Below are 27,911 nucleotides of genomic sequence, written 5' to 3'. Positions count from 1 at the left end.
CTGAGTGTCAAACTCACCTATTCAAGGGGCTAACACAGCTAATGCTTCCCAGAGGGGATCAATGTACCTGCAGCTGACAGAGCCAAAGGCCTGATTTACACCAGAGGTGAGGAAAGGTCAGGATCTGTCCTCAGTTATCAAGGACCAACAGGTAAGGGCAGGCAGGTGAATTACAAAGCCTAAAGTATCCTGGGCTGCATCAAAAGCAGGTCAAGGAAGGGGATTCTCCCCCTCTACTCTGTCCTTGTCAGGCCCCACCTGGAGTGCTGCATCCAGCACTGGAGCCCCTAACACAGGAAGGATGTGGAGCAGCTGCAGTGAATCCAGGGGCCACCAAGATGCTCCAAGGCCTGGAGCCCCCCTGCTCTGGAGACAGGCTGGGAGAGCTGGAGATGTTCAGCCTGGAGAAGAGAAGGCATTGGGGAGAACTCAGAGCCCCTTCCAGTGCCTAAAGGGGCTCCAAGAGAGCCGAAAAGGGACTTTGGACAAGGATATGGAGTGACAGGACAGGGGGGAATGGCTTCAAACTGAGAGTAGAATTAAATTAGATGTTAGGAAGAAATTTTTTCCTGTGAGGGTGCTGAGGCACTGAGAAGCTGTGGCTGCTCCATCCCTGGAAGTGTTCAAGACCAGGTTAGATGGGACTTGGAGCAACCTGGGATAGTGGAAGGTGTTCCTGACCATGACAGGGGGTGGAACTGGATAGTCTTTAAGGTCTCTTTCAATCCAAAACCATTACAGGATTCACGTTTTCTAACCTGTCTTTAAAAGGGTGTTTACACCCAAGCAAAAGCTTAGAGGAGAACACTTCCCTACCCTCTGAAGATGCTTCTAGCCCAGGGATAGAAATCCCTGTGGTGGCAGTACCAGCACCCTCTCCAAGGGCTGGAGGGCAGCTGAGAAGGCTGAAATGACATGGAAGGAGACAAGACCTTGCTTCTCCACTTCTCAGTGGGCTGAGAGCCTGAAAGACAAGCAGATGTGAGGCCTCTCCTACCTGGTCCAGGCCAGGCAGGGTTCAGTGGTCCCCAAACACCAAGGTGCCATTTTTGGCTGCAGCAATCTGACAGCACACAGGTTTGGATTCCCCCAGTGCTCAGGGAAGTCCAAGGGTACCTGGCTCTCTTCCCACCTGCTCAGGGGAGTCTCTGGTTTCAGTCCTTGCTGCCAGAAGGCATTTAACGAAAAAAATTACCCTGCCAGCTCCCTCAGCCAAACAAACCAACCATGGCAAGCTGGAGCAAGAACCAGCAGAAGATTTTCCACCCCCTCTCCACTGTCCCACATACAAATGCTCCCAGTTCTGTAGAAACAGCTATCAAACACCTGCAGCCAAAAGAAAGCACTTATCCCATCTCTGAAGGTGGCTGCCTGAAGCACAGGGCAGTGGTGAAGGAAGGACTGACACTTGATCATGGACACGAGGCCAAGCAACTGGTACCACCTTGCACAAGAGTCCAAAGTGATCTTAATCCAGATGAAACCCTGTATGATCCTGGCTTCTTGAGGGGCTGCAATGAGCCTGTAACCCCCTACAGCCCTAAGCTGGAGGGCAAAAAAAGAGGAGGAAAAAAGTAATTCTGAAGAAAGTACACGGCTGCAGGAACACAGAGAAGCAGGCATAGATAATGGCGTTTTTATTCATAACACCTTCAACTCAGACTGCAATTATTTCAGTTGTTAAAGTGTTAAATCCGGGCAGCAATCGAGGAAAAGAAAAAAACCCAAATAGTCCCTGTGTGCACCAACAATGCAGCTTCGAATAATACACAGTAAGTTTATTTCATATTAACATGAACAGTAAAAAGAGGACATTTGACAGGATTTCACTTAAGGTCCTTTTCTTTATTCCTCTATTGTGTCCTTTTTGCCAGTCTCTTGTCCCTCAAACTGTGGATACTTTGCCTCAACGTCAGCCCAGGTGAGATAACCGTTGGCCAGGTCACGGATGATGGCAGGGAGTTCAGAGATCTGCAGGCAAAGCCACAAAGACATAAGAAACACAAAGTCAACAACAAAATCAAGCTGCTCTGTTGGGTATCTGGGAGAACGTGGGTAGTTTTTACATCAGCAACAGAAGAGGTACAAGGTATCTTCTGGAGGATTATTTCTTGGGAGAAAACCATTAGTTAGAACATCTTAAATGACATCTTAAAATCTCTGTTGTCTCAGTTATCAGGGTGATCCATGAGGGAAATGCAACTGTCACTGTGGTGGACCACAGCAAGGTTCATCCCTGGTAATGTTGTGCTAGAGTTTTGGAAGGGAAAAAAATTCAACACACACAACCAAAAGGTGCTGTAAGCCAGGATTTAGCCAAGCCTTATCTACTGTAAGACCAGCACAGAATAAGCTGCCAATCTTTTCTTTGCTCCCCACAGCCCACTGTCATGGTGTAAAGTATCGGCCAGAAAACAGAAAATTTGCAAGAATTGAAGGAAAACAAAGTCTCATCTCTGGTGCTGGGCAGTGAGAGCTCACCCAGGTGGATACAGAGAGAGGTAGGTGCCCTGAGGAACTGGCACTGAGCCAAACCCCCTGCCAGTTCAGCAGCCCCAGGTGCTTCTGTACAGAGCAAAGCCACAACTCAGCCTCACAGGTGAGCACCATCTCCTCCTCCTCCAGGAACCAAACTGGCCAGGGAGAGAAGGGCACCAGTGAGAGAAGAAAAACACCAAAACCCTCAAGACTGCCCATCCACAGCTCTGAGCAGTTCTGCTCACAGGCAGAGACCACCACAGGGAGGTTTGCCATTCCAGCACTATGGCCACACCAGTGGAGCACACTTAGGGCAGGTGTGGCTTTTGGGGAATGGTTCATCAGCTTCTCTGATGCTGCACAGGCAACACCAGCAGGAAAGAAGTTGTAAGGCAACAAGCAAGCAAAGATCTGCCTTTTGGTGCCTGTGGATTCAGAGGAGCCCTGCCTTTGAAAGCCAGACACAACCCAGCTAATGCTTCTACTCAGCAGCCTTCACTCCTAAAGAGCCACTCTAAAGAGCAGTGCAATCAGCACAAGCGTGGCTTTCAGGTAAGATAAACACTTCTGCATTCAAGAAAAACAAAAGCTTCTCCTCATTTCATCAGCAGGGCCCGTGTCTTCCGTCTGACCGGTGTCTCTGCCCCGGGGATTTCTCAGAGCAGCTAAATCACCTGCAGAGCTGGAGGCAGCTCCCACAGAGCACCACTGCTGGATCAGGAACAGCAGGTAATGCCAGGAGCACACCTGGCTCTGCCAGCAGCCAAACCTGCCCCCTGCCCCTCACCTCGGCACGGATCTGGCGCATGGAGTCGCGGTCCCGCAGGGTGGCCGTGTGAGGCGTCCGGTTCACGGTGTCGAAGTCGATGGTGATCCCGAAGGCCACTCCGATCTCGTCAGTCCTGGCGTAGCGCCGGCCGATGGAGCCCGAGGAGTCATCCACCTTGTGAGAGATGCCGTTCCTGGTGAGGGCTTCAGCTGCAAGGAAGACAAGGGGGATCACCACGACTCGTTACACGCTTAGCGGGCAATACAACCCTGGAACAGGCCTCCTGTATCCTCACAGCACTAACTGAAGGGAGGCTCCACGTGTCCCGGTTTCAAGCAGCATCACAGACCCTCAATTTTACTTTGACAGAATATCCAGTGTCCCAGTCTCTGTCAAGACTACGGTCCCACAACTCTGCTTTAACTCCAAACCACACCGGCCTCACGTGTGCTGGGGGATGTTCAGCACAGGGAGACAAGGTCCCAGGCAGAACTGGTGCCAACAGCAAAAGGCACTGTCTGACATGCAACCCCCGTTCCTTCATGTATTCCATTTTTTATGGTTCCTATCCTTCATCATGATGCCCACTACCAGTGGGCAGTTTTACAGAATGGTTGGAGGCTCAGAAGCTCTGGGACAGAGTCAATAAATTAGCTGGCCAATAAAAGCAGAGAAAACTTCAATAACAAAAGAACATACAACCCCCCCACGCACTGTTCCAGACAGCTTCTCCCAAGCAGTGGGAAAGATTTATTTTTGACACAGCAGGAAAAAAAGAAATGTCTTTTACACTGCAAACCAACACAGGAAAGCTCATGGTGTTGGGTGTTTTGAGGGAAGATGAAGAGTTTGATGGATACCCAAAGGTTATGGATACCAACCAACTCAGCTGGTGTAAGTAAACAATGTTCCCTTTGCATGTGTGAGAGCCATGGGTTCCCACCGCTATTTTATCCCTATATTTTCTCCCAATGCAATTTTCTCCCTCTCTTCCCAGTGCACATCCCCATCAGCCCCACAGTGCTTAACACACTTACATAATTCCTTGACAAAAGGTATGAATTCCTGATTCTGGCTCAGAGGAAGAACGGAGCACTTGAACGGTGCCACAACAGCTGGGAAGCTGAAGAACTAAGGAAAAAGAGAAAAAGCACAAATAAATACAAGTTTAACCGTTAGGTCAGACTCTTAGGAGGTGAGAATAAGCTCTGACTGAGGCTGGAGGCAGGGTGATTGTTCCAGGGGAGTCAGAGGCCTTCTCTTAAGACATCAGCATTCAAGGCTCAGCAGTAGCAGCTCACAGCATTGAAGGATTGGTTTTCTCCAGCTGTTCTCCATCCCTCCCTATCTCCTGAAGCTAAATGTTACTTCCCACCAAAAGAGGTCTACCAGAGCCCTCCTGAAAAAATTTAACCTCATCTGAATTACAGAAAAATGAAGGGCAGAGGGGTCTTTCCAGGAGATTTATTCTTATGTACAGTCTAAACCAAACACCCTGTTTGAGAGACTCCATGCACATGAAGCACATGCAGCTCAAACACTTTTAGCACCCTCCACAGACACCCTCAGAAAACAAAAATGTGCCAAAAGTGAGGGAAAATAATAAAATTTTTCCTGGCAATCAGCAAGGCCTCAAAGGGACAGAAGTTATGCATATGAGACGTACCAGAATACAGAGCAGCCTACACTACACAGAAAGTAAATGGGTATTAGAAGAGCAGTTAAGTCTAATATATTTCATGAGCAGTTTGGGATTGAAAGTCAACTGTGTCCCAACTCTGGGCTCCTGAACCTTGTTTCCCCCACTCATAACTGTATCACATCCTGTAGCACATGAAGGAGCACTGTTACATTTCTTTACCACAGTCTAGCAGCCAGAAACAATGAAAAAGAACCAGGGTCAGATTTCCAGCCAGCTTCCCATGGGCCACCAGCAAGGGCACAGAGCACCACATTCGGGCACTGGTTGGAAGAGTCTGGTGCTCTGGATGTAACACACACTGGCCCCTGCTACAGCAAAGCTTCAGGTTAAGGTTTTAGGGTTGCTCAGAATCAGAGAAGGTTGAATTTCACAGGGCACTGAGGAAACAGTTAGTCCATTGTCTGCCTTGCTGCATGGAACTACGATTCCAGGAAAAGCAGCAGAAAGAAAGGAAATTAAACACTGAAGAGATGCCTTTCTCTGAGCAATGGGACACTGCCAAGTGTGAATCCAGAAGGAGGAATTTCTCACCCCCTTGGCAGCAACACAGAGGGAGCCTCATGCACACCCGGCCCCAGAACGCTCTGAGGGCGCACGTAAAAATGACACGTACACTGGCAAAAACAGCAAGCCTACAGCCCACCTGGGCTCTCCCATCTCCACTGGGTATTGTGCTCTCTTATTTTAGCCCTTTCCCTGGATGCCAGGGAAAGGCAAGTGCTTGCAGGTGGTTTAAGCCGAGGTCCAGCCTCAGGGAAGCTCACCGTTCTCTGCTCGTCTCCTTCCCGGATGCGGAATGTGTGTTCAAACACTGTGTACATGATCCTTCCAATACCAAATGAGGGTTCAATTACATTTGGGACGATTTCTTCCACTGGAACACAAAATAACACACGTCATCATTAAACACGGATTTATACACAGCAAAAAAATGTGGTTACTGATGCTGTCTGTATCTGAGTGCATGGAAATAAAAGGTTAAACATTTCTGCTCTACATTCAGGTATTTACCTGAAATAGAGATTTGGACTTAGTCCATGTACAGAATGTATTTAGGCTGTAAAAAAAAAAACAACTCAGGACACCACCTCTGGCCCCGAGAGCAAATAACACTGCACAACTTTCATCCATGCAGATAAACTCTCTTCCACTTCAGAACAGCAAAACCTCATCCAAACTGTTCACTGGGAACAGTCCCTGCTCCACACCAAGCCACAAACCATGTCCAGGCGTTGTCTGGGGGTGCTGTTTGGCACAGACCAAAGCCATGCCAAACAGCCTGGATGATGGTAGGGAAATGACACCCTCCCTACTCTCCATCCCCTTGCAATGTATCATGAGGGAAAGAATGGGGATAAACTAGTTTGTGTTCACAAAACCCCTCAGCAGATGTGATGTGCTGTTACTATGCACTCGTCATTCTCTCCAGTCTTTGCCACCTGTTCATCACAGGCTTTTTCCCCCCTCCTCCCTTCTGTGTATGAAAGGAGCTCAGGGACAGCTGCCCTGTCCAGAAAGAGCAGCTCTTTACAAAAAGCTGATTGCTGTTGGAGAAGAAACAGGCATCAGCTGCTCCTGAAGATCAAGGGTAGGATCCAGCTCTCCAGCACTGCATCCCAACTGGCCTCCCACTCTCTGTGACAGGAGAACAGTCCTCTCAATTAAGCACCCAGCCCAGGGTGGAACTTTCACCTTGCTGAAGAGTCATAAAGATCATCTAGTTCCAAACCCTGCCCATGGGCAGGGACATCTTCAACTGGACTAGGTTACTCCAAGCCCTGTCTAACCTGGCCTTGGACACTTCCAGGGATGGGGCAATCACTACTGCTCTGGGCAACCTGTTCAAGTGCCTCAGCACCCTCTCAGTAAAGAATTTCTAATATCTAGCCTAAACCTGCCCTCCTTCAGTTTAAAGCCATTACCCCTTGTCCCATCACTCCATGCTTTTCTCCAAAGTCCATCTCCAGCTCTCTTAGAGCCCCTTTAGGCACTGGAAGGGGCTCTCAGGCCTCCATGAAACCTTCTCTTCTCCAGGCTGAACAATCCCAGCTCTCTCAGTCTGCCTCCAGAGCAGAGGTGCTCCAGCCCTTGGAGCATCTCTGTGGCCTCCTCTGGACACACTCCAGCAGGTCCATATCCTTTTTATATTGGGGACCCCAGAGCAGGACACAGCACAGGATGATCTTGTTTTATCTGTGCGCTGACCAACCCATTTTCAAGACAAAAGAGAGGGAAACTAAGTTTTCCCTTCTGTTTGCAGACAGCAGGCAAACTGCCAAATGTTCAAATCTAAAGGAAAACCAGCAGCTGGGGTTCTACTTGCTGGCCCTCATTAACAACTCTGACTCCTTCTTTGAAGTTGTGATAAAGCAAAGCCTGGCACAGCAGTAGCATGTGCTGACTAAAAGGCATCTGGACATCTCAGTGGCTCAGCAGCTGCAAGAACAAATATATTCTGCACAAGTTGCTCTGCTCCCTCCTACAAGCACTTAGGTTCTCAGCCTGGGGCAGGATGATCCACTAGTTACAGTACGAGCTGGGGAGAACTCTACCTCAGTCTCCAGCTCTGTCAAAAGCTTCCCAAATGACCTTGGGTGAGGTGCTTACAGAGCTGGCTGGAAAGACAAGACTTCTTTGAGGAACTAAATGGGGGCATTTTGGAAAATTACCCTCATTTCCCATACCGGGACAAAAGCTCTGTGGAGATGCTGTCACTGAGCAAAGCTGGTGTGATTATCCACGACCAGAGGAACTGACTGGACTTGTGAGCTGGCAGAGTCTGGTCAGGAGGGCAGCCTGGAGGGCTGGCAGATGCCAGGGGACCTGGCTCCAGGCAGCAGAGTGACAAGAGGAGCTCTGAGCACAGGGCTCTGCAGGGAGCCCTTCCAGCAGCCTGTCACAGCCCATCTGCTGCACCGCAATGGACACCAAGATGAAAGCTCCCAAACCTTCCCAGATCCTCCATCACTGCAACAGCTGGTTCACAGCACCACAGGGGACCTCACAAATCCTGGAATATGCAACTGGAGCAGTGTGGCTATAATACCTCACTCAAAGTCTATTAATGGGTGACCAGACCAGGGAACAAGCTGGGAAACAGGCCCAAATCAATGGTCACTGAAATCCCACTGCTGTGTGAAAGCTTTCCAACTCAAACAGTCAGATTTCAAGGAAATTACATCTGGCATTTTTCCTATGCTGTGATACAATATTAACAGGACAAACCCACTAATAAAGTGTATCACACTCAAAGTGTATCCTGATCTGCCTCTTATTGTTGATGATCAAACAACAAAGATACAAATTTACCATGTAATGTTTTCTGAAATCTCTTCACAGTAACCATGTCCTTTGTTAATTTAAAAGTTTTCCCTTCAGTTTCAACAGTGAATTCCCTGCAAAGGAAAGAGAGGTCACTCAAAAGCTACAACAATAAACAAACAAGTTGTGTTTCCTTAATTGCATCAGTTGGTTGACTGTAAGAGTGGGATGACAGAAGCCAGGGCAAACCCCAGAGATGAAAGAAACATGTAGCACACCCATTAAAAGAAATTTGCATTAATAATAAAATTACTACATGTACATTAAAAGCAACCATTTTCATAATCACAGTGAACTTAGTTGTGGTTAACAGCCTGAAGCAAACTCAATTAGGAAATGGAAAACTCTCAGGATGAAGCACATACACTAAAGAGAAAAAGAGAGGAACACAAATCAGGCACTGGCTGCAGACTTTACTATCAATAAAACCAGGATATTGCTTGTAACTCATCTGTTGAATTGTTTCAGTGAGATTCAGGATGGACTAAATTCACTTCCTCCCAGGTTTGATGTGTGTACACCATATCCTGCAATGGTTTCTCTGCTGCTTTTCTACACTTCCACACTCATAGAGATGCAAATGAAATCAATCTTAGCTCAAGGGAAAAAAGAAAAATGTAAATGTTACCATTTTGAAACGTATTCATTAATCAAACAGCTTGTACTGTTTCAGGCAGGAAATGAAGTTGATTTTTTTATTACTGCACCATTAGCTGTCTCATAACATATACAGCTGTTGACCTGCTTCAGCCAAATTTGACAACTGTAAAGACCTCTTATATTTTCAGTTCTGCACGTGTTAGGAATGCAGGCAGCCAGGTTAAGGAAAAACCTACACAAATTCCTGCCCCAGTAAGTCAAAGGCTGCAAGAGGTCCTAAAGCAGCTCAGTGAACACTGGAGGATACTCACACAAGTTTTGGTTCTCATTTAAGTATTTTCCATTAACTGTGTTCCATTAATCACAGAATTGTTTTACTAATTTTAAAATTTAAGTTTAAAACCATCTGGCAGTCCTGGTCAACTCTCAAACCAGAGCAGGGAAGCTGGTAAACACTCGCCATTTCACTGAAGTCTCTCTCTCCTGGGATGATCCTGCTAAAGCTCATTCCCACACAAATAAACAAGTATTTGATTTATGTGCATACACCACAATATATATTGATGGATGACCAGCAATGACTAGTGGAAGGGACAGCACCAAAACATTTCAGACGATCCACACAGCCTGCTCTCACGAGGAAGGTGGTTTCAGGAGGCTCAAATAAATCCAGCAGCACTTTAGGAACCCACAGCAGAGGCGTCAGAGGAAGGTACCACACACAAACACACAGCCAGCTCACCCTTTCTCGTTGAGCAGCTGCTCCATCTCGGTGATGTAACACTCGTCACACATGGAAAGGTATTCCATCACCACCTTGGCATCCTTCTTATAAGCTTTGCCAATGGCTCCCTTATTTGCCTCAAACTGAACAACGTTGACTGTTCTGTACAAGGCAGTTAAGGAGCCTGTGAGGACAGAAAGCAGGGCCTGGTTCTTTCATGATGTCAAAGCTAATTGCTACACAACACAAACAAATCTCCTCCTCCTCTGGATTAAGGAATTTCCCTCCAAGAGAGGAAAGGAACAATAAAAAGTACCCACAAGCTCAAATCTTTGCAGGTTACTTCCCAAAGTGATGCTGCTCTGTAGCTCCAGGTTTCCTTGCTAAAGTTACAGATGTAACTTTAATTAGAGCTGTGCAGCTCCCCAAAACATCAAATCACTTCTCACTTCAAGAGAATTTGGTTTATTCTGAAAGGATATAGGTTCTTTGAGAAGCTTCTCAGCTATAAGAGGGACTTTGGTGGCACGGGCATGGCAGGAAAGGTCATAGCAGGAGCGATCAGCACAGCCAACGATCTCAATCCAACCCTGGAAAAACAGAATGGAGGCTTTCACCAACTCACTTTTTTGCCCACTTAACCATCAAATATGTTTATTCACCCCTAAGCCCTCCCTGCTCCCATGACTGTTTTTTCTACATAATTAGCTCTGTTACAATAAGCAGCCCTCATTCACTAGTTGTCCCTTCATTTGAGTGATTCTATTTGTTTCCAGAGGAAACAATCAGTCATGTAACCAGTGCCTGTGTTCAGGGCCAGGTTTTCCACATGGCTTGGCAGAGCACAGCCCTGTGCCAACAGCTCAAGGCTGGGGCCAGAGCACACAGCCCTGTCACTCACATGCCACAGGCACACAGACATCATGGCCCCAGGGTGTTCCCTGCTCCCAAGCATGGAACAAACAGCAGGGAACCAGCCACATCAGAATGGCCAAAAGTCTGGCTTACAAGCTGGTAGGACACAGATCCCATGCAAGGGAAGCTCTCCTTTCAACATTTCAGCATGTTTGGCAAGGAGGAATCTCATCGCCATTCACACAGAACTGATGAAGCTTTCTAATAATTGCAGCAAATACAACCTCCCTCTGGATCTTCTAAAAGATAATCCTGTATAAGAAAAGGCTTCTCAGCTGCTCCCCATTCACTCTGTCACATCAGTGTGGACACACAGGTAACCAGATGCTGTGTGGTTTTTCCAGCCTGCAGTGACACAGCAGGGTGTCAGGAAGGGTGTCAGGAAGGGTGTGTGAACAGAAGAAATCCCTGTGCTTGAAAAACTGTGGTGTTCCAGAACATCTTGAGGAATTTTTACACAAATTAAACCATTAGGGTACTACAGGTACTTCTGAGAAAACACAAAATCCAGGTTAATGTGGTTGTCCAGCCTGTCCAGAAGGGAAGGCTCCAGGGAGACCTTAGAACCCCTTCCAGTACCTAAAGGGACTACAGGAGAGCTGGAGAGGAACTTTTGACAAGGGCATGGAGTGACAGGACAAGGGGGAATAGATTCAAACTGACAGGGGGCAGGGTTGGATCGGATATTAGGAAGAAATTCTTCCCTGTGAGGGTGGGGAGGCCCTGGCACAGGTTGCCCAGAGAAGCTGTGGCTGCCCCATCCCTGCAAGTGTCCAAGGCCAGGCTGGATGGAGCTTGGAGCAACCTGGGATAGTGGAAGGTGTCCCTGCCCATGGAAGGGGCATTGGATCTTTTAAGATCCCTTAACCCAAACCATTCTACGCAGCAACTTTATAAAATAGATTTTAAGCTACTCAGAGCAGTTCACTTCTTACTACTGAGTGCTGCAAGTTGGTACAAACATTTTTGGTAGAGTTAAGTGACAAACCAAAGTGGGGTCCAGCTCACAAGGTGATTTTGTCACGCCCCTGGGATTGATGTGCTCACTTCACACACTGCTCTGTGAGGGTTGTCCTGATCCATGACAAGGCTTGCAAAGTTTAATAATCTTATTTACATGGTGTGGCTCACACATGTCCAGTTTTGGGCAGGCTGGGAAGAGAGGCTGTGAACTTACAGAAGTCAGCTACAGACATTCAGAGGAAGCAATTCCAGTTGTTTCTACAGGTCTTTTCTATGGGAAGACAAATCACCCATCTGAAATGCAGAAGGTTTTTTCCTAACCTTAAGTTTAGTAGAACTTCACTGGCTGCTATTCCTCTAAATAGCTGTAACAAAACATCCCTAGTGGTAAGCCTAAATCCAACCAACAATACAAGAGAATAAGCACTCAACAAGGCCTGAACCAAAAAGCTTTCAATGACTCAGCAGGAAGATGATAAAAAAGTCTTTAGGAATTTTTCTCCCAGCACCAGCTGTCTGAACTGGCAGGAGTGAACTCATTTCTCACAGCTTGGAAGAGGGAAAGGATGACCAAGCATTCAGGCAGGAAGAAATCTGCCCTGGAGTAACACCTCTAGCAAAACAAATCCTTCCCCACTGCTGTTACAGGGGTTTAAGTCTTTGGAAAGCACTAGGACTCTGTTTCCTTTCATTCCAGACGAATTTCAACCAGTGAAACGTCCCCAGGCCACTTCAGGCTCCAGCAAAGGAGTCTGGACCTACAAAAGCAGCATGAACAGTTCATAAACTTAATGCAAGTGCATTGCAGGGAGCTGACCAGTTCCCTTAGCCCTGGATTCAGAATATTTCCACTGCACTAAGTGTGTTCAGGCCAACGTGGGACTGGACAGACACACCAGACTGACAGCCCCAATTTTTAAGAAGCAAGAAATAAACCAGATCTGCACAGGGAGAGCTGTTTTCCCTTTGCCACTTACATAGGATGTTTTGGACTCTGCATCCCAGCAGTCACAGGCATAATGAGCCATCTCATTCTCCATGTGCTGTCGGAAGCGCAGCTTCTCCGGGGACACGCCGACCTTTGTAAGGAAGAGGTAGATTCTGCCAATGAAGTAACCGAGGACGGAGTTATTGATCACACCCTGGAGAGGGAAGAAGCGGGAAGAAAGGACTCACATTAATTCCTAAGGAAGCAATGCCATGGATTTGTTGTGCCTCTGCAGACGACCTGACACGTTACAGACAGAACCTCTTGCCCCTGCCTGTGGTGAAGTACTGTGCCTCCCCTGAAACTACTACATTTTTTCAAATCCACCTCTTGCCACTGGCACTATCTGAACAAACAGTTATTGTTCTCTGAGTCTGTTGAGTATTGAGACTCATCACTCACTCATCACTCACAAGTAGGTGAAGATCACCTACTTGTAAATGCCCCACTGTGTGCAGCAGTGCAGTCACTGGCACTACAACAGCTGCACCCTACAGCTCAAAGCTGTAATAAAATAGGGTGGTGGTGTTCTTTTGTTTTGTTTTTTTTTTTAGTTTTGAGGTTTTTTGGTTTGTTTAGGTTTTGGGGGGCAGTGTTTTGGTGCTTTTTTTATTTGGCTTTTTCTTTTTCATTGGGGTTTTGGCGGGCTGGGGCAGAGGGGGTTGGAAAACCTACCCATTCATAATTGGATGAATCAGGTAGTAAAACCTCAATGTGCAAGCCTTGGGGGGTCAGCAGCTGAGTATTGAGATTCCCAGTTAGTGCTGGTATTAATATTCCTTGCCACAAGCTAAGAGTGGAGCTTAACCTCTAACCACTATCCCAGCACCACCCGCATCCTTTCTTTACTGGTTACAAGGGCCAGGCTTGGATCTCAGCGACACTGATTCCCCGAAGAGAACCTGCTCTTAAATCTGGGAGCAAACCCCAGCTGGCACCAACACAACAGTCCGTAAACTCGGCCTTGGGAGCAATATTCCAAAGCTGCAGGTGTTTGCCAGAGGAAGGTTACCTGTTGGACAGCGTCTCCCAGCCGCATCACGTGGGCAGACTGCCCGCTGACCTGGGCCTTGGCAGAGTACAGCAGGATGTTGAGATCTGCCACGTTCTGAAACTTGGGGTGGTTCTTCTCGCTGGGATCCACAAAGTGCTCAATCTCCGCCATGGTGAATTCCCTGTGAAAACAAACGAGTGTGTGTTAAATATTTTAGCATTAGCCACAGCCCCTCTAGTAAGTCATTGTGCTTCAGCCTCTCACAGGCAAGTCAGTGGTTTAAAAGCTTACACAAACCCAGAGCCAGGACAATGTACAGATTGGAACATGAACCAGTCTTATCCCCCTGGATTTAGTTTCATCTTCAAATTCCTAATAAAACTTTCTACAAATTCATCTAGATGTCTCCAGGCCGTGGTTAACACCAGGGTGAATCAGAGCAGGGAATACCACCTTTGGAAATGCTTCCAGAAGTTCTCTGGAGACTTTTTCCAGACTGCTGTGATGCTCACAGTACAAGTATTTGTTCCCTACAAGGTCAATGAAGACTAATCCACTGATTAATTCAGCAGCCTTAACTCATGTCAGAGGTGCCAAAAATAACCAGGTGAGGTGATAATTTCTTGAAGGTAATGGAACTGCTACACTCAGCAATGGTGTGCAGTCTGTTTTAAGAACTTGTCTTTAATACATCTATATTCACAGATTGATTCTGAGCCCTCTTTCTTGAAATCACTTTCCATTGAATTAGTGCATTATCAAGAACCTTTAAAAAAGCTCTAGGTAATAATTAAATGTAAATCACAGACATCAGGATCTAATTTGCTGTGACTGCACAATAACAGTCTCCAATAAACGTGCCACAAGCGTATCATTTATATTTGACTGAAAATTACTCGAATGAGAAAAGTTCTCATTTCCAGATGTGCAAAAGAGAACAGGAGGACTGAGAAAATTCCAAAGAGTTCCCTTCATGTTAATAATGCCACTGCCTCTCAGTGACATTTGTGGCACCACGTTAATCCATCACCAAGTTTACAACACGTACTGGCTGTGCATGGCAGCTCTTGTTCCAGACTATATGGAAGAGATTACCAATCAGAATAGTTCAGTTAAAATACAGAGATTATCCCTAACGAAATGCAACAATCACTTTTATCCAGAGATAGAACTGAAAGGAATTCTCAATAAACCTGAGCTTTCCTGATCGACTCATCTTGTGACACAAACACAGGTCCTGAGTCAGGTTATCTCACAACTTCCTCTCTGTAACAACCTGTAGAACTGCAGAATCTGCAGGACTGAGACAAGGAAATATTGCTGCAAGGCCAACCACATTTTGATTTCAGTTTTAAGGTATATTGCATGAACACAATTAAACAAGCAAAGTCCTGTAGAGAACACAGCTACCTTTAACATGATTCATTCTATGATGGGGCCAAATTCCGTCATTCAAACTGAGTTTATTTCTAATACGACAACTATTTCAGATTTTACTTCTCACAAGCCATTAAGATGGAATTCTGTACTTAAAACCTAACTAGGAGTTCCTCTGTGAACCCCAAGACTCACTAGCCACATAATCAGGATTCCTCTGGGAGAAAGCACTAAAGTGAAACAATCCTGTACCAACACTGGAACAAAAGGGAGGTGCCATCAGCTCCCTGGTACCCTTCTGAAACCCTGGTACCCTCTGTTGAAAGAGGAAGTTTGCAGTACCTCACTCTGATAAGGCCGGAGCGGGGTGAGATTTCATTTCGGAAGGAATTTCCAATCTGGGCAGCAGCAAAAGGCAGTTTGCCTTGGTTAAACTCCAGGAGACGCTTGAAGTTGAGGAATATTCCCTGTGCAGTTTCTGGCCTCAGATAGCTGAAATGAAATGGGGGAGAGGAAAAATCAGGAAGGTAAAAGGGTGGGTGGGGAAAGCAGGGATTAAAGAAAAACACAGTTACTACCAAATTTAAAGGTGGTACTCTTTCTCTTGAGTCTTAACTCCAGACACGAAGCAATGAAGCAAGAGACTGAAGGGGAGGAAAAACACCCAGCACCAGTTGTAGCCCAAACACTGCACTCCACAGTTACTCTCAAAAGTAAACTGGATGACTTGCTTGGTTTTGAGACGCAAGCATGGAGTGGAAAAAGGGGTTTTGAATGAAATACAGTGGACAGTGACATCAAGGAGGTCACAGGGAATGCAGCCTCCCTGCCTTTCCTGTGTATGCCTGTGGTGCACCAGCCTTCTTACAAACATGGATTTTGGAGGCAAACCATGACTACAGCACTGAGGGGGTTCAGTGTAAGGCCCCTACAACCCCTACAGTGATTTGTGACTTCCCCAGACAATACAACCTACACAGGTTATTTCTCATACTACACTGGAGAACACATACAACACATAGCTTTTATCCCATTCCAGAGCACAGGCAGCAAGAATTATATTCTCTACTCTTCAGTGAAGGTTTTGGTTTTAGTTTCAGAGATCCCAGTTCAGGACAACAACCCCTACACTCTTACACATGTAAATTATGCTACCACTGGATCACCCTGCTGAGTAACCTCATCCTCAAACAGGTACCCTGAAGTAGGTTTTCTACAGCCAAGAAGTCACTGACAACTGCAGGCCCAGTGTTAACTGGCTCTATGGAAACTACTCCAACCAGCAAGGGCACAGCTGGGATCCACGTGTTCTGGGTGCTTCAAGATACTTTCATGATTCTGCAACAGCCTCTTGTTTCTCCTGCCTTTCACCAAGAGCACAAGGAATGATAAACTGCCAGAGAAGGCTGGGGCTGAAAGGCAAGGGAAGGTTACTAAAGAGACTTCATTTTTATTCCAAGTGATCAATAAAGCAGGGAGAGTATGATCAGAAGGAGATTAGAACCTACCCAGGCATGTTTCCTCCAGGCCCAATGGAGGTCTTGAACATTAGATTGAAAGAAACAGGAGGGGACAGATCATTCCCAGTGACAGGTGACTTCACATTGTAGTTCACAAAGAGATCTGCAAGTTCCTGCTGGCCATAATTGTCCAACTAATAGCAAAACACAAGACAATAATTTTAATTACTTACAAGATATTAATTACTTTAATTAATTACAAGATAACAAGAATCAATAATGTCCCCTTCATCTTTTACTGAGCGTGATCCACAGCTCTGAATCACCTGCTCAAAATAATATGCCTATTTAACATAAATTTTCAAGCAAGCTAAAGCTTGAGACAGTGACAAAAGAATACTTTGCACATTTGCAAATCCATTTTAGTAATAGAGGTCCAGGATTCAGTCAAAGCACAGGAAGTCTGAGCACAAGAGTGGGTGTAAAGCAGAAGAAAAGTCACTGGGACTGCACCACCACCCACCAGAAGCTTCTTTTAAACAGCTTCAGCTCTGAGTTGGGAACAAAAAAATAGAGCAATGAGGAAGAAGAAAGTTAAAATTTCTGCAGGGCTTTGTTTGCATTAATTTCTCTTTCTTCTGCTGCATGAAACACAATATTCAAGCTATGCATTAGATGCTCTTTTAGAGCTGCTCTGCATTTCAGCTAAATAGAGCCAATCTGCAGTTCAAGGCTTCTTGGTGAGGGATTTTCCATTTGCTCTAAAAATAACTTAGTAATGACCAGACTCTTTAACAAGTGGGATAACACCAGCCCCTTCAAGGAACCTACTTTCCCTTTACCCTGGAAATCAAGCAGTAGTAGAACCACTGATCTAACTGCAACCTAACTGCACAAGAACATGATTTCTGGCCTTGTTTTGTTCATTTATGTACCAGCTTTTTGCATATGTACCTTTATATGCAGTTCCAGTACTTCAAAGTATCTATACTGAACAGAGCAGCAATAATTTAACACTCAAGTTTAAAAATCAAATGAGCTCAAAAAAAATTGTCATGACACTTCATGTATCAGAGGAACAGAATATAAAAAGAGTTTATTAATAGAGAGATTTCCCTAAAGGATGGTCAGTGTTCAGTTTTATAGTATGGAAATCTTGATGACAGCTGCTCAGTGATGCAAACCACCGGCAAAAAAAGTTTCTCTTTCTGGAAGAAAGCATTCATTCTGTGTATAGCTCTGGAAGCATTTCTCCTAGAAGTCATGAGAGCAAACATTTAAAAGAAAGTAAGAAAAACAAATGGAAAAGAAGAAAGGCAAATGCTGCTCTGGAATGTCAGCCTGAGCACCGACTATTCTCACGGCAAACACAGGAAAGATCTGTGCAGGGTGATAGAGACAGAGGAACAAATCTCAAGGGCTTCAAAGCTGAGACAACTTCAAAACACACCAATTCAGTGCTGAGCTGATTCAGAAAACCCTGACAAAACTTCTCATCCATCTCTGTTCCTTTGCATGACAATCCAGCAGTGAGGGATTGACAAAGCTAAAGGTTTTGTGCCAGGGTGTGAAGTGGAACAGAGCAGGCCAGCTCCAAAGACTGAGCTTCAGCCCTATCAATCCAACACTCAAGAGACTAATATAACAGCAATAACTCTCCAAAACAGTAGGAGGGAGATGTGATTAACCATCAAGCTCACAGCATTTATTAACAAGTAAGTTTTCAGTACTTGGGACCATGTAAAGCCCAACATGTATCTCTGAGGTCAACACTTCTGAGCATCCCCAGGAACAGAAAATGGACACTGCCTCTGGACTCGGTGCATTGCACTTCTCTTGTCACACACACCTCCCTGAAGCATCCACCTCCTTGTGCAGGCACCTACCTGTGTTAGAACATTTTCCATTTCTGCCTTTTTCTCTGCCGTGCACTTCTTGTCAGACATCAGCTTTTGCAGGTGAGCTGCAACAAAAGTAGGTCGTGAGTTAATATTGAAACTCCATCACTGACCCCACTCCAAAGCCTGGCAAATCAGGAGGATCCTCCAGCACAGGTGTATGTCCACAGTTTGTCTTGACAGTGTCCATTGGGGTAATTCCACTCATGTCATCAGGGCAATGGTGGTCTACAGTTCAACTGTATTGATGTGCCAGAGGGAAAGCAACGGGTCCTTATCTAGTTTCTTTCCATTATTATTTCCTTAAACCCCAGCAATGGGTTTGCAGTCCCTTTCTCCTTGTTTCTTTTCTATACAGATAGAAATTAAAGGCAATGTGTGATTCTGAGCCAGCAAGGCTAATTTTATCCCAACACACAGAGACACGTAGGGAGTTGGTACAGTGGGGTCAGACTGCATTCCACTGCACAGCACAACATCCTCTGGGAGACACAAAGGCAGGCAGTGATGCCAAGCCTTCTCACTCTTGTTTGAAAAAAGCAATTTGACTTTTTAGTCAGTAACAGTTCAGTTTGGCAGTAACAGCAGGTGGCTGCTCAGCAGGGATGGGCTGCAGAACAGACAGGGACACGCTTGTTTATGAGGCTGTTCAGCAAAGGAGGCAGAGGTTTGATGGGCTCCTTTTGAGGCTTTTTTAACTAAAAAAAAAAAAAAATAATTCTAAATGAGTATTATGAAAACTGCTTTAATGCCAATACAGCTTGTTCCACGTGCTTAACTTCCAAGGAAAAGGCTCAAAAACTAGAGAGCAGAAACTACTTAAACAGAAAGTGGAACAATCCTCCCTTTCACAATGGAGCCGTACGTGAAAAAGTTTTCAAATAGGTTTTTTATTTCTAGGACTCGTGTCATTTTTTCGTTTGTTTTTAAACAAATTTTCATCAATAATTAGAAAGAACTGTGAGGACTCTGCAGACCTAAGAAATGCCTGAAGTCTATTTCTAAGGTACACACGTTAGTCAGCAACTGCCATGTAATTGACCTTTGCATGGGAAAAACATGCTCTGACTCTTTATATCATCATTAAATAATTTCTGAGTACTGAATAAAAAGCAACTGAAACTCAAGAAAGCCAAGACCAGAATACAGTAGAGAACAGTAATCTTGTTATACAGGGGGTTCTCAGCTTAAACACAGTAATCTTTCAGGGCCTGATGACACTGGATTTCACAAAAAGGGACACGACTATGTTTTCACTAGAGATCCTGGACCTCATTTAAGACACTCACAGAACTTATGGGATCTTCAGCGTGGTATGATTATCTAACTACAAACACAAGTATGAAAGACTGGCTATATCCTTCCTTGAGGAGGATTCTCGTTTCCAATGTTTGCACACTGGAAGCCCACCCAGCCTTGGAACAAAGTCAAACCTTTCAAGAGATGATCGGCACGAAAACATTCCCCGTTTTTCACATCTTTCACCATGAAGTCAGCAAACTTGTCTACATGGCCAGAAGTCCTAGAAGAGATGATACAAAAAAAAGGAACATGACAGCTGCCACCAGACAGCCCCAGGTACTGTGTGATCCCAGTGGACAGACCTTCAAACTACATGCTCAAACTGCAGGCTCACTCCTGCTTCAGATTAAAGAGTCACGTTAAAGAGCACCATCCCACAGAAAATCTGATCTGTGAGAAGTATCAATACACCTAAATCTTAAATCTTAAGATGACACTTAGTGCCTTTAGGAACTGCACTGTGATCAAAACAAGACATAGCTGCAGTTGTGAGGAGCAACCAGTAATTCAGGTGGGCAGATTCCCAGTATTTTAAACCAAGGATCCATGAAAGCTTCTGCCTGTTACACCACAACCCACACAAAGCAGCACAATTGGCTCAGGTCTGAGTTCAAAAGCTCCTGATATATTTAGCAAACCTGTGGTGGTCTTAGTGGAGACACGTAGGTGAAAGGGTCCAGAGTCAGAACTCTGTTCTCACCCTGGAAAGATGGTCCCTCTACCTGGTCTGTGGATAAAGAGAGGCCTTTGATCCCCAGGGCTACAGAAGCATCATTTGCATTCAGAGCTCAGTTAACACATTGCATGGGGCCACCCCTCCACAAAGCAGGGAAGGATGGTCAGGCCACTGTCCTAAACTAGGACACAGGTGCCCCAGGTTTAGGCAAGCCACCCAATCCATTTTTCTGTCTTCTTCAACTCTTAGAAAAAAGGAATAATGACAATTCCTTGCCTAATGGGACCGCGAGGAGACATTGTCAGACATGAGTACTGCTGTTTCCCCTGATTTATGGAACAACAGCTTCTCACACTGAGCTGTGCACTGGGATCTAATTATTTTGCACTGCAGCAAGGTATGAAATTGGGTGACCCAATCTCAAGATCCCTGTGGGTAATTTTACTGAATTTTACATAGTAAAAAGCAACTATGACCAGAAAAGACATGCTGGAGGGAAAAAGACCCGTATTTACTTCAGAACTGGCTCTGGTGTGAGCATGGTGCAGTCGATCTCCAGGATCTGCTCTTCCTGAATAAAGTGATGTCTCCATGCTTGGATGATGTTGTTCTTCAAAGCACACCCAACAGGCCCAAAGTCATACAGACCACTGACACCTGCAAAGAGAAAGAGGGGAAAAAGTGTGGTTGGTGCAAGACTGTACAAACCTGCACTGTTTGGAGCAGGTGTCCTCCCTCCTCAGTGTTTCCATCCTGTTCTGAGCAACTCAGCTTCCCTGTGCTGAGCAGACTATGGGATGTGGTTCACTGCAGAGAGCTCCTTCTATCCAGACCCATGGCACAAAGGCTGAAAATAAACTCTACCAAGCACCCACAGACCACCCTGTACACAAACCAGCCCAGTTCAGCTGCACAGTACTGGGGTGGCAGAAGCTGCAACTGATAAATATCTGCAACCAACAACTCTAAAATCCACACTCCCTCCACCAGTGGATTATATTTTGTGAAGAGTTTTGTGGGAGCAAGCTCTCTGAAGGAGGAATCTGAATACAGAAGTAGTGATCATGCACAAGCCAAAGCAATATGTTATTGTCAGTAATAACACACATCTGTCAATCAGCAGTTTAGCCACAAAGCAAAAAAAAAAAAGGGAACAGAAAAAGCCAATAAAACAACCCAGAGTGTTTATTTTAGTATCTTAGGTGAAAGAGCAATAACCATCCAGGCATTGTGCTGCCCCCTGAGATGCTCCTATCAGCCATCTGAAGAGATTTAACAGCCACATTTATTCATCTGTGCCATAAAGTTCATTGACAAAGGTCACTATGGTAACAGGTTCTAAAGGTCACAGTGGATTTGAGCATTATTGATCACCATGTGGGCCATTCAAGAGCTGGACTTGATGAGCCTTGTGGGTCCCTTGCAACTCAGAATATTCTGTGAATCTCTGATTATCTTGCCAGGAAAAGCTCAAATAGACATGAATGTTTGAGGAAATAAGCTGATTACCCCCTTAAATGCCAAAACACCCTATCCCTCTGCAAAGACACCACCTACTACAATGAAATGCTTAGAACATGCACCCTGAAGCCCACTCATTTACATTCAGAAAGGAAAAGACAAAATTTCAGCCCAAAGACTTCAGAAAGGGGGAACTTTTGAAAGGCTTACAGACTCAAACCAGAAAGTTAAAAGCCAACCTTAAAAAAAAAAATTCTTTTATGTTGCATTAATATAACACTGCACGAGCACAGCATTTCACCCAGCCAGAAAGACCAGAACATTAGCCCAAAGGGAATAAAATGTAAAATTCTTCAAACCCATACCTCCATAAATAGAAAAGGCTTGATCATAGAAAAACCTCCTTTTCAGAGTGTCTTCCATCTTAACTCTGTCCACGATGTCATCTTTGGGCTGTAAGGCCAGTTCCTGTAAGCCAAGCAAACCAAAATCAGTGAGTAGCTCCTGTTTCTGGCAGGACAAACTCCCTGGAAATCCTCTCCACTTGCCACTATGACTCAAAAATCTGTAAAGACCATTTTGAAGCAGAGGTATCCTGCCAACATGCTCATTTTCCAAGGAGGAATGGTCCCACTGGGATTCAAGTGCTCACTTATGAACATCATTGTCTGAATGCAGCACTTTAGACACTCGAGGTGGACTCATGACCTAACTTTCAGACAGCTAAGCCCAGGCTAGTTATCCTCAGCTTTCTTCACAATCACTGCAAAGAAATGCCAATTTCCAAAGCAATTCTTCTGACCTATTTCCCTCTCCTGACTATAAAAAGAGCTTCAAGCCACCAGCTCAGGCTACACACATCTAACTCTTGGCATATATGAATCTTTCAGTAAAGTGCTCCTCACATGAAAGAATTTTGACTATGGAGATTACAAGCACCCTCACTGCTGTGCTCTGACAAAGGGGTGTATTTAGGTACTTGTACAGGGAATACCTATTTGCAAAATGTAAATATATTTCATAAATATGCCCCCCTGCACTCAGAAAATTTAGTTACAGAGTTATTGCCCTGACTAGATACTTTGAAAATGTTTTACAGCAGACTCACTGTTTTATCTGAAAAATTAAATGATTTTTGCAAATTTATGAGTGAGGTCAGCAAACCCGAAAGATTTTCTTCAAGGAAGGTGTTTTGATAATTTAAAGCACAGTTAAGGCAAGAAGTTCAATAAATTCAGATCAACTTGAGTGTCTCACAACATCATTTTGAACAGCTCTTTGGTAACTAAAAGTATTGTATGTCCATTTATTTCAAACTTTTTTTAACATCTTCAAAGACAAATAAGCGTGGTCTAATTTTAAAGCACTGCACCTCTTCTGCTCCCATGGATAAGCAGAAGCCAAGGAATAACTTTGTATGAGAGACAGAAAGAGTCAAAGACAGACAGAGAACACACGTGACAGCAAGTACCAGAGCAGGATCTGGATGGGAATCCACCTGGCAGACTCTGCCTAAAAGCAGAGCATCCCATTTGGGTGACCAGGGTTCCCTAACACACAGGATGGCTTCTTCCCAGAGAGGGACAGAAGGAGAGCAGCAGTGACACAGCCCAGTTCTGAACTGGCAGGGAGGAATGGCAGCAGCACAGCAGTAACTGGAGCAGGTATGGAATTTTGCAGACCCCCTCTACTACCTAAAGAGAATAGTTCCTGAACTGTGCAGATGTCAGAGAAGCATGTGTTTATAAACATAAATGTATTCATAAATAGAAGGCAGAAGTGCCTGTGTTAGCCTTCAAAGGGAAGAAAGACCCTGTATGAGAGCAGAATCATCTACTGACTTATGGTTTCAGGACATACACCAAGGAATTTTAAACACTTAACTGCTCTGCCCTGCTCAAAGATTCAGATTCAGAGCTGTTCTGCTGTCTTTAAGTAGGAATCACAGGGACTGAAAACCACCAGCAGCTGCTAAAGCAAACACTCACAGTGCTGCCTCCCCAAAAGGTGCAGGTGACTGTGCTGCCTTGCTGGGAACACCATCAGGAGGGACACACTCCCATCCTGGAGTGCTGCACTCACAAGGGCAGATGCTGCCTTTGCAAGGTCACTCCTGCACTGCCAGCCCACACAAACTGTGCAAGTGCTGAGCACACCTCCACACTGCACCCTGCATTGCCCCAACACAAAGGTGGGGCTCTCAGGGATCCCAGGACTCCCAACCTGCCTGGCTACATCTCTCCAAGTTCTGAGGGTTGGGAAACAAAACTGGCAAAACACTTAGATACTGTTTACTCCAGGATGACCTGGCTGTCAATGCAATCGTTTCAGAGCACAGGTCTATAATGAGTACTAAGTAAAAATGACATTTGCTTGGGTTAAATGTGTGCAGACAGGCAGCCACAACCCCAGACCTGGCAGAGAGCAGCACCTGTTTGTCTCACATGACCCTGTAGGGCAATCAGGGTCACTTCAGGTGCACTCACATTCTCACAGCAAGGCAGCTGCAAGCAGCAGTGTATTTATTTATTAATTCGTTCATTTTTAAGAGTACCACCAAAGCACAGCTACAATCATTTTGATATGAAATACAAATCAGTTTCCTGGGTGAATCTGCACACCTGACTGGTTTTCAGCTTCAAGAGTTTCTTTTTGTTGTTTCAGTCTGGAAAGGGAAGGAAAGCTCACAGGATAAAGAAGTGCATTTTACTTGTTTATTGATACAGAGGCAAAACAAACTTCAAGTTCCACCATCTCATTTGCATGAACACTTTTCAGAGCACAACTGCATTTAAAAAAGGGGACACAATTTCAATCCACCCCTCTCTTTAAGGCTGAGGAAAGCCATGGGCTACTTGAAGTGCCTCCACAAACTTTGTTTAAACTGCATCAAAGGAACTTATTTCTAAATAAACATGTTCCACGCCAGTCTGGGAATTTCAGTGCTGCACAAAGAATCTGAAGACAGAAACTCACTACAGTGAACAGCACATGCTCTCACTGTGCACAAAAATAATCTATACAGCAAACAAAGACTAGTGACATATACACTCAAGTTCAGCTTTGATTACAGACCACCTCAATATGAACTCATATTTATTTGTTTGCACGCTGACTTAATGCTAAAAGAAAGTAGTGCAACAGATAGAGAACGAAATTGCCACAAAGTTGGAAACCTGCAAACTACTTCAGGAGTGATTTAAACAGTCTACCCTACTGAAACTGTTTAGCCCAAACCAATCCTGCAAAAGAGAAGTAAGTAGAGATTTCAAGGCTTTTCAGACAAGGCTGGGGGACTGAAAATTTCATTTCCAGACTCACCTTTGCTTCTAGAACCCTCTTCCGAGCTTTGAGCTCTGCTACAGCTCTGTCTATATCCACCTGGGGAGCTTTCTCTTCCTTCAGCTTCCTTACCAGCTCTCCCTAGAAAGAGACAAAGAACCATGTATAGATTCATTCTTTGAAGACCTCTCCTTCTTCCAGCTCCCCTGGTAATCCAAAAGGAGGGTTCTGTCCGGCCTTCCCACTCTCCACACAGGTCTCCAGAGGCTGCAAGTGAGAAACACTTATGCATTTGAGAGTTCGCAGAAGTAAACACCACTAGAGAAATTCAACCACCCCCCCACTATTGTGAAATCCCAGATCTGCTATTAAACCTCAGTGTGTAAATACACTCCTCTGTGTACAGCGGATTTCCACAAATTCATGATTTATGTCTTTGAGGATGCACTAAGTGGATTCTCAGATGGTGAGCACAAGCTTTGTGCTCTCCCACTCAGTAACAAGGCTTCTCTTCCTTCTACCCCTTCCTTTTTCTTCAAAACTTATGACCATTTCAGCCTTCTTTTTCTCTGTCCTGTCTGATCGAAACAGAGCAGTAGGGACACAAATTTTCAGAAGGTCTCCCAGAAGACAGACACTCTTAGCCTAATGTCTGAGCAAAGAAGGCATTGCATGATCTATAAAAACTGTTATTATTTTTAAAACCTGTTCACTAACTTTGAGAAAGAACAAAGTCAACAAAAAATAAAAACACCCTTGGAAAGAAAAGAAAACAAAACCTAAATATTTCAAAGCAGCAAAACCCTGCAGTGGGCTTACACCAAGATCTTGTCCTGAGTCAAACCACCATCACCTTGTTACAGTTCCACAAAGGTCTCTCTGCCCTGTGGGATGATTCTCCCCTCTCATACCAGGGAAGTGCTCAACCCCTATACACCCAACACCATTCTTTTCTGAGCATGATCCTCAGCAGTCATGCCCAGCTTGACTGCTGAACTGGGAGATAAATGAATTAAAAGTCTTCCTTTGAGTCCACTCTTCATCACCAAAACCAAGATCTATATTGAATTACTGGGAAGGACAAAGGAGCTGGAGGAAAAAGCACAGAGATGTCAAGTGGGATGTTCTAAAAATGGGATGCTCCAAGTTCAGCATTTTTCTTGCATCTTGCACTTCTCCACTGAACATGATGGAAAAAGGGAAAAAAAAAACCACTATCCATAGTGATTACAATATTCCCATAATACCAGCTTTTTCCTAAATTCTGAGCTTTCCTGACATTAATATTACAGGTAACTTAGAAAGTAAAGAGAAGAGAATATACTGATTGCCATTCTGTAATCAGATTAGAGAAACTAAAAGTACTTCAGGGACCGAGGGGTTCAAAGGCTAATTTTATTAATAAAAGAAGGAAGTCTCCGAGCACTGCATTAAAACAAACACACTCAAAGAGAAGGAGCAAAAATAAGAATCCTGTCAGGCTCCTTAACCCCGTGGGCTACAAGAACAGAACAAATCTGCTGCTTCCTTCCTGTTAACTACTTGTACCCTAACGTGAAAGTTTCACTCTGGGGCTCAGGACTCCAACTGCCATTCCTGGGTAACGTGGCAGAGGGAGGGATCTGATCTGGGGTTTTGGTTTTTTTGTTGTTTTTTTTTATTTTCTTTTAAAGTAGTAAGTCCAAATTGCCTTTGTTGAGCCAGGGGGTCGGCAGCAGAAAAACATCAAGGCAGCAGCAAAGCAGCTACTGCTGAGTCAACAGAGCCCTCACCCTGCTCACTGCTGAGCATCCAAAAGCAGCACACAGCAACTCTTTGTCCTGACCTATAAGTAAGACACACTCAGACATACGCAAGGAGGAGGGGAAAAAAAAAAAAAAACAACACAACTGAGGCAAATAATTACGTTTGCTGACAGGACTCGGTCTAATTAAAGCTCCGATCCCGAGCCCAGCCCAGAGGAGGAGTGCACAGCAGCACTCGATGTGGCAAATTTTGCTGCAGCTTTGTCCCACAGACCAGCAAAGCAGAGAAGGGATCCACCCCTGGATCACGGCAGCTTATTGCATCAGGCACTGCTGCAGGAAGATACGCTGCTCACTCTCCATAGGCTGAGAGTCCCTTAGGTTTAATTAAACTCCTTCTCCTGGAGCTGACAGACACAGCCTCCCGCATGGAGAGGTATCAACTACCCCAATCTTTGTTACTCCCTCTCCCTTCCCTCTTGGGCAAACATCTCAGGGAATTACTACAGTCAGTTGTACAACACAATATGGGCAGCCCCAGCTACACAAATTTACCCACAAACCTTCCCTTGGCACCCCACACTCCAGTTTCAATCCCAGAAAAGAAGGGGTGCCTCGATACTTTAAAGGCAAATGACAGCACCCAGGATTTTAACTAAATAAATTGGCTGGTTCTAGAGATCATTGCTTTATTTACAAGCTCCCTTGCCAAGGCATTATGCTGTACAGTGATTCATAATAAAAACTCACTGAAGTGCTGGCATAATTAGAGGGCCATAAATCCACTCATTTAATGGGAAAACACACGCACAAATCCACGGATACAAGGGACACACACGTAGCTATGCGTGCAGCTAAGGAGAATAATATGGATTCAGCCACTTAAAGGAGGCACATGGGGAACACACGGGCACAGGTAAAGAAGGGAGGAAGGGGAACTCCACAAGCTCCACTGCCATTAGTGTCACAGAAAGGGTACCAAGATTTACTCAGGAAATTGAAAGACGACCAAATCCTTCACAGGTAAGAAGGATGCTAAAGATGGGAGACGGGAAGAGAACGTGATGCAGCCCCGGCTAAAAGGAGACAGCACCTACCTAGACAAACGAGAATGATGAAATGGAAAATATGCAAAGGAATTAACCTCCCTTACTGCATCGGGCAAATATGCAACTCTAAAGAACGTCATTTGCCTCCGAAAACCCGACAGAAACTCAGCTCTAAGGGGCATACCGCCGTGTGACACCCCCCCTCCC

At 45.1% G+C, this 27,911-nt stretch overlaps 1 protein-coding gene across 1 annotated transcript; it reads right to left on the bottom strand.

Moving 5' to 3' along the window:
• Nucleotides 1-1,622: 1,622 nt before the first annotated feature.
• GARS1 (glycyl-tRNA synthetase 1) lies at nucleotides 1,623-25,082 on the bottom strand. The gene is made up of 16 exons (XM_029957892.1): nucleotides 24,950-25,082; nucleotides 21,994-22,096; nucleotides 20,683-20,824; nucleotides 19,623-19,711; nucleotides 18,178-18,254; nucleotides 16,340-16,485; nucleotides 15,174-15,323; nucleotides 13,473-13,635; nucleotides 12,450-12,614; nucleotides 10,077-10,184; nucleotides 9,613-9,758; nucleotides 8,259-8,344; nucleotides 5,714-5,823; nucleotides 4,285-4,378; nucleotides 3,266-3,456; nucleotides 1,623-1,971 (listed from the first exon to the last, which is right to left on the bottom strand). Exons 2-16 carry the CDS (start codon nucleotides 22,049-22,051, stop codon nucleotides 1,846-1,848), a joined length of 1,851 nt encoding a protein of 616 aa, XP_029813752.1. The 5' UTR covers nucleotides 22,052-22,096; nucleotides 24,950-25,082; the 3' UTR covers nucleotides 1,623-1,845.
• Nucleotides 25,083-27,911: the final 2,829 nt, after the last annotated feature.

This window comes from Manacus vitellinus, unplaced genomic scaffold (assembly GCF_001715985.3).
Source record: "Manacus vitellinus isolate BGI_N305 unplaced genomic scaffold, ASM171598v3 scaffold_12_pilon, whole genome shotgun sequence".
NCBI classification, from domain to species: Eukaryota; Metazoa; Chordata; class Aves; order Passeriformes; family Pipridae; genus Manacus; species Manacus vitellinus.
This window is presented reverse-complemented; position numbering and strand designations above follow the sequence as displayed.

What these genes read in the sequence shown, in the direction of transcription:
- GARS1 (XM_029957892.1), bottom strand. Translation starts at nt 22,051, where the DNA reads ATGGAAGACACTCTGAAAAGGAGGTTTTTCTATGATCAAGCCTTTTCT. An exon ending in CCTGGAGGAAACATGCCTGG is followed by an intron (nt 15,324 to 16,339) that starts GTAGGTTCTAAT and finishes ATTTCATTTCAG; the next exon opens with CTATCTGAGGCCAGAAACTG. An exon ending in CAGCTGCTCAACGAGAAAGG is followed by an intron (nt 8,345 to 9,612) that starts GTGAGCTGGCTG and finishes TTTCCTTTGCAG; the next exon opens with GGAATTCACTGTTGAAACTG.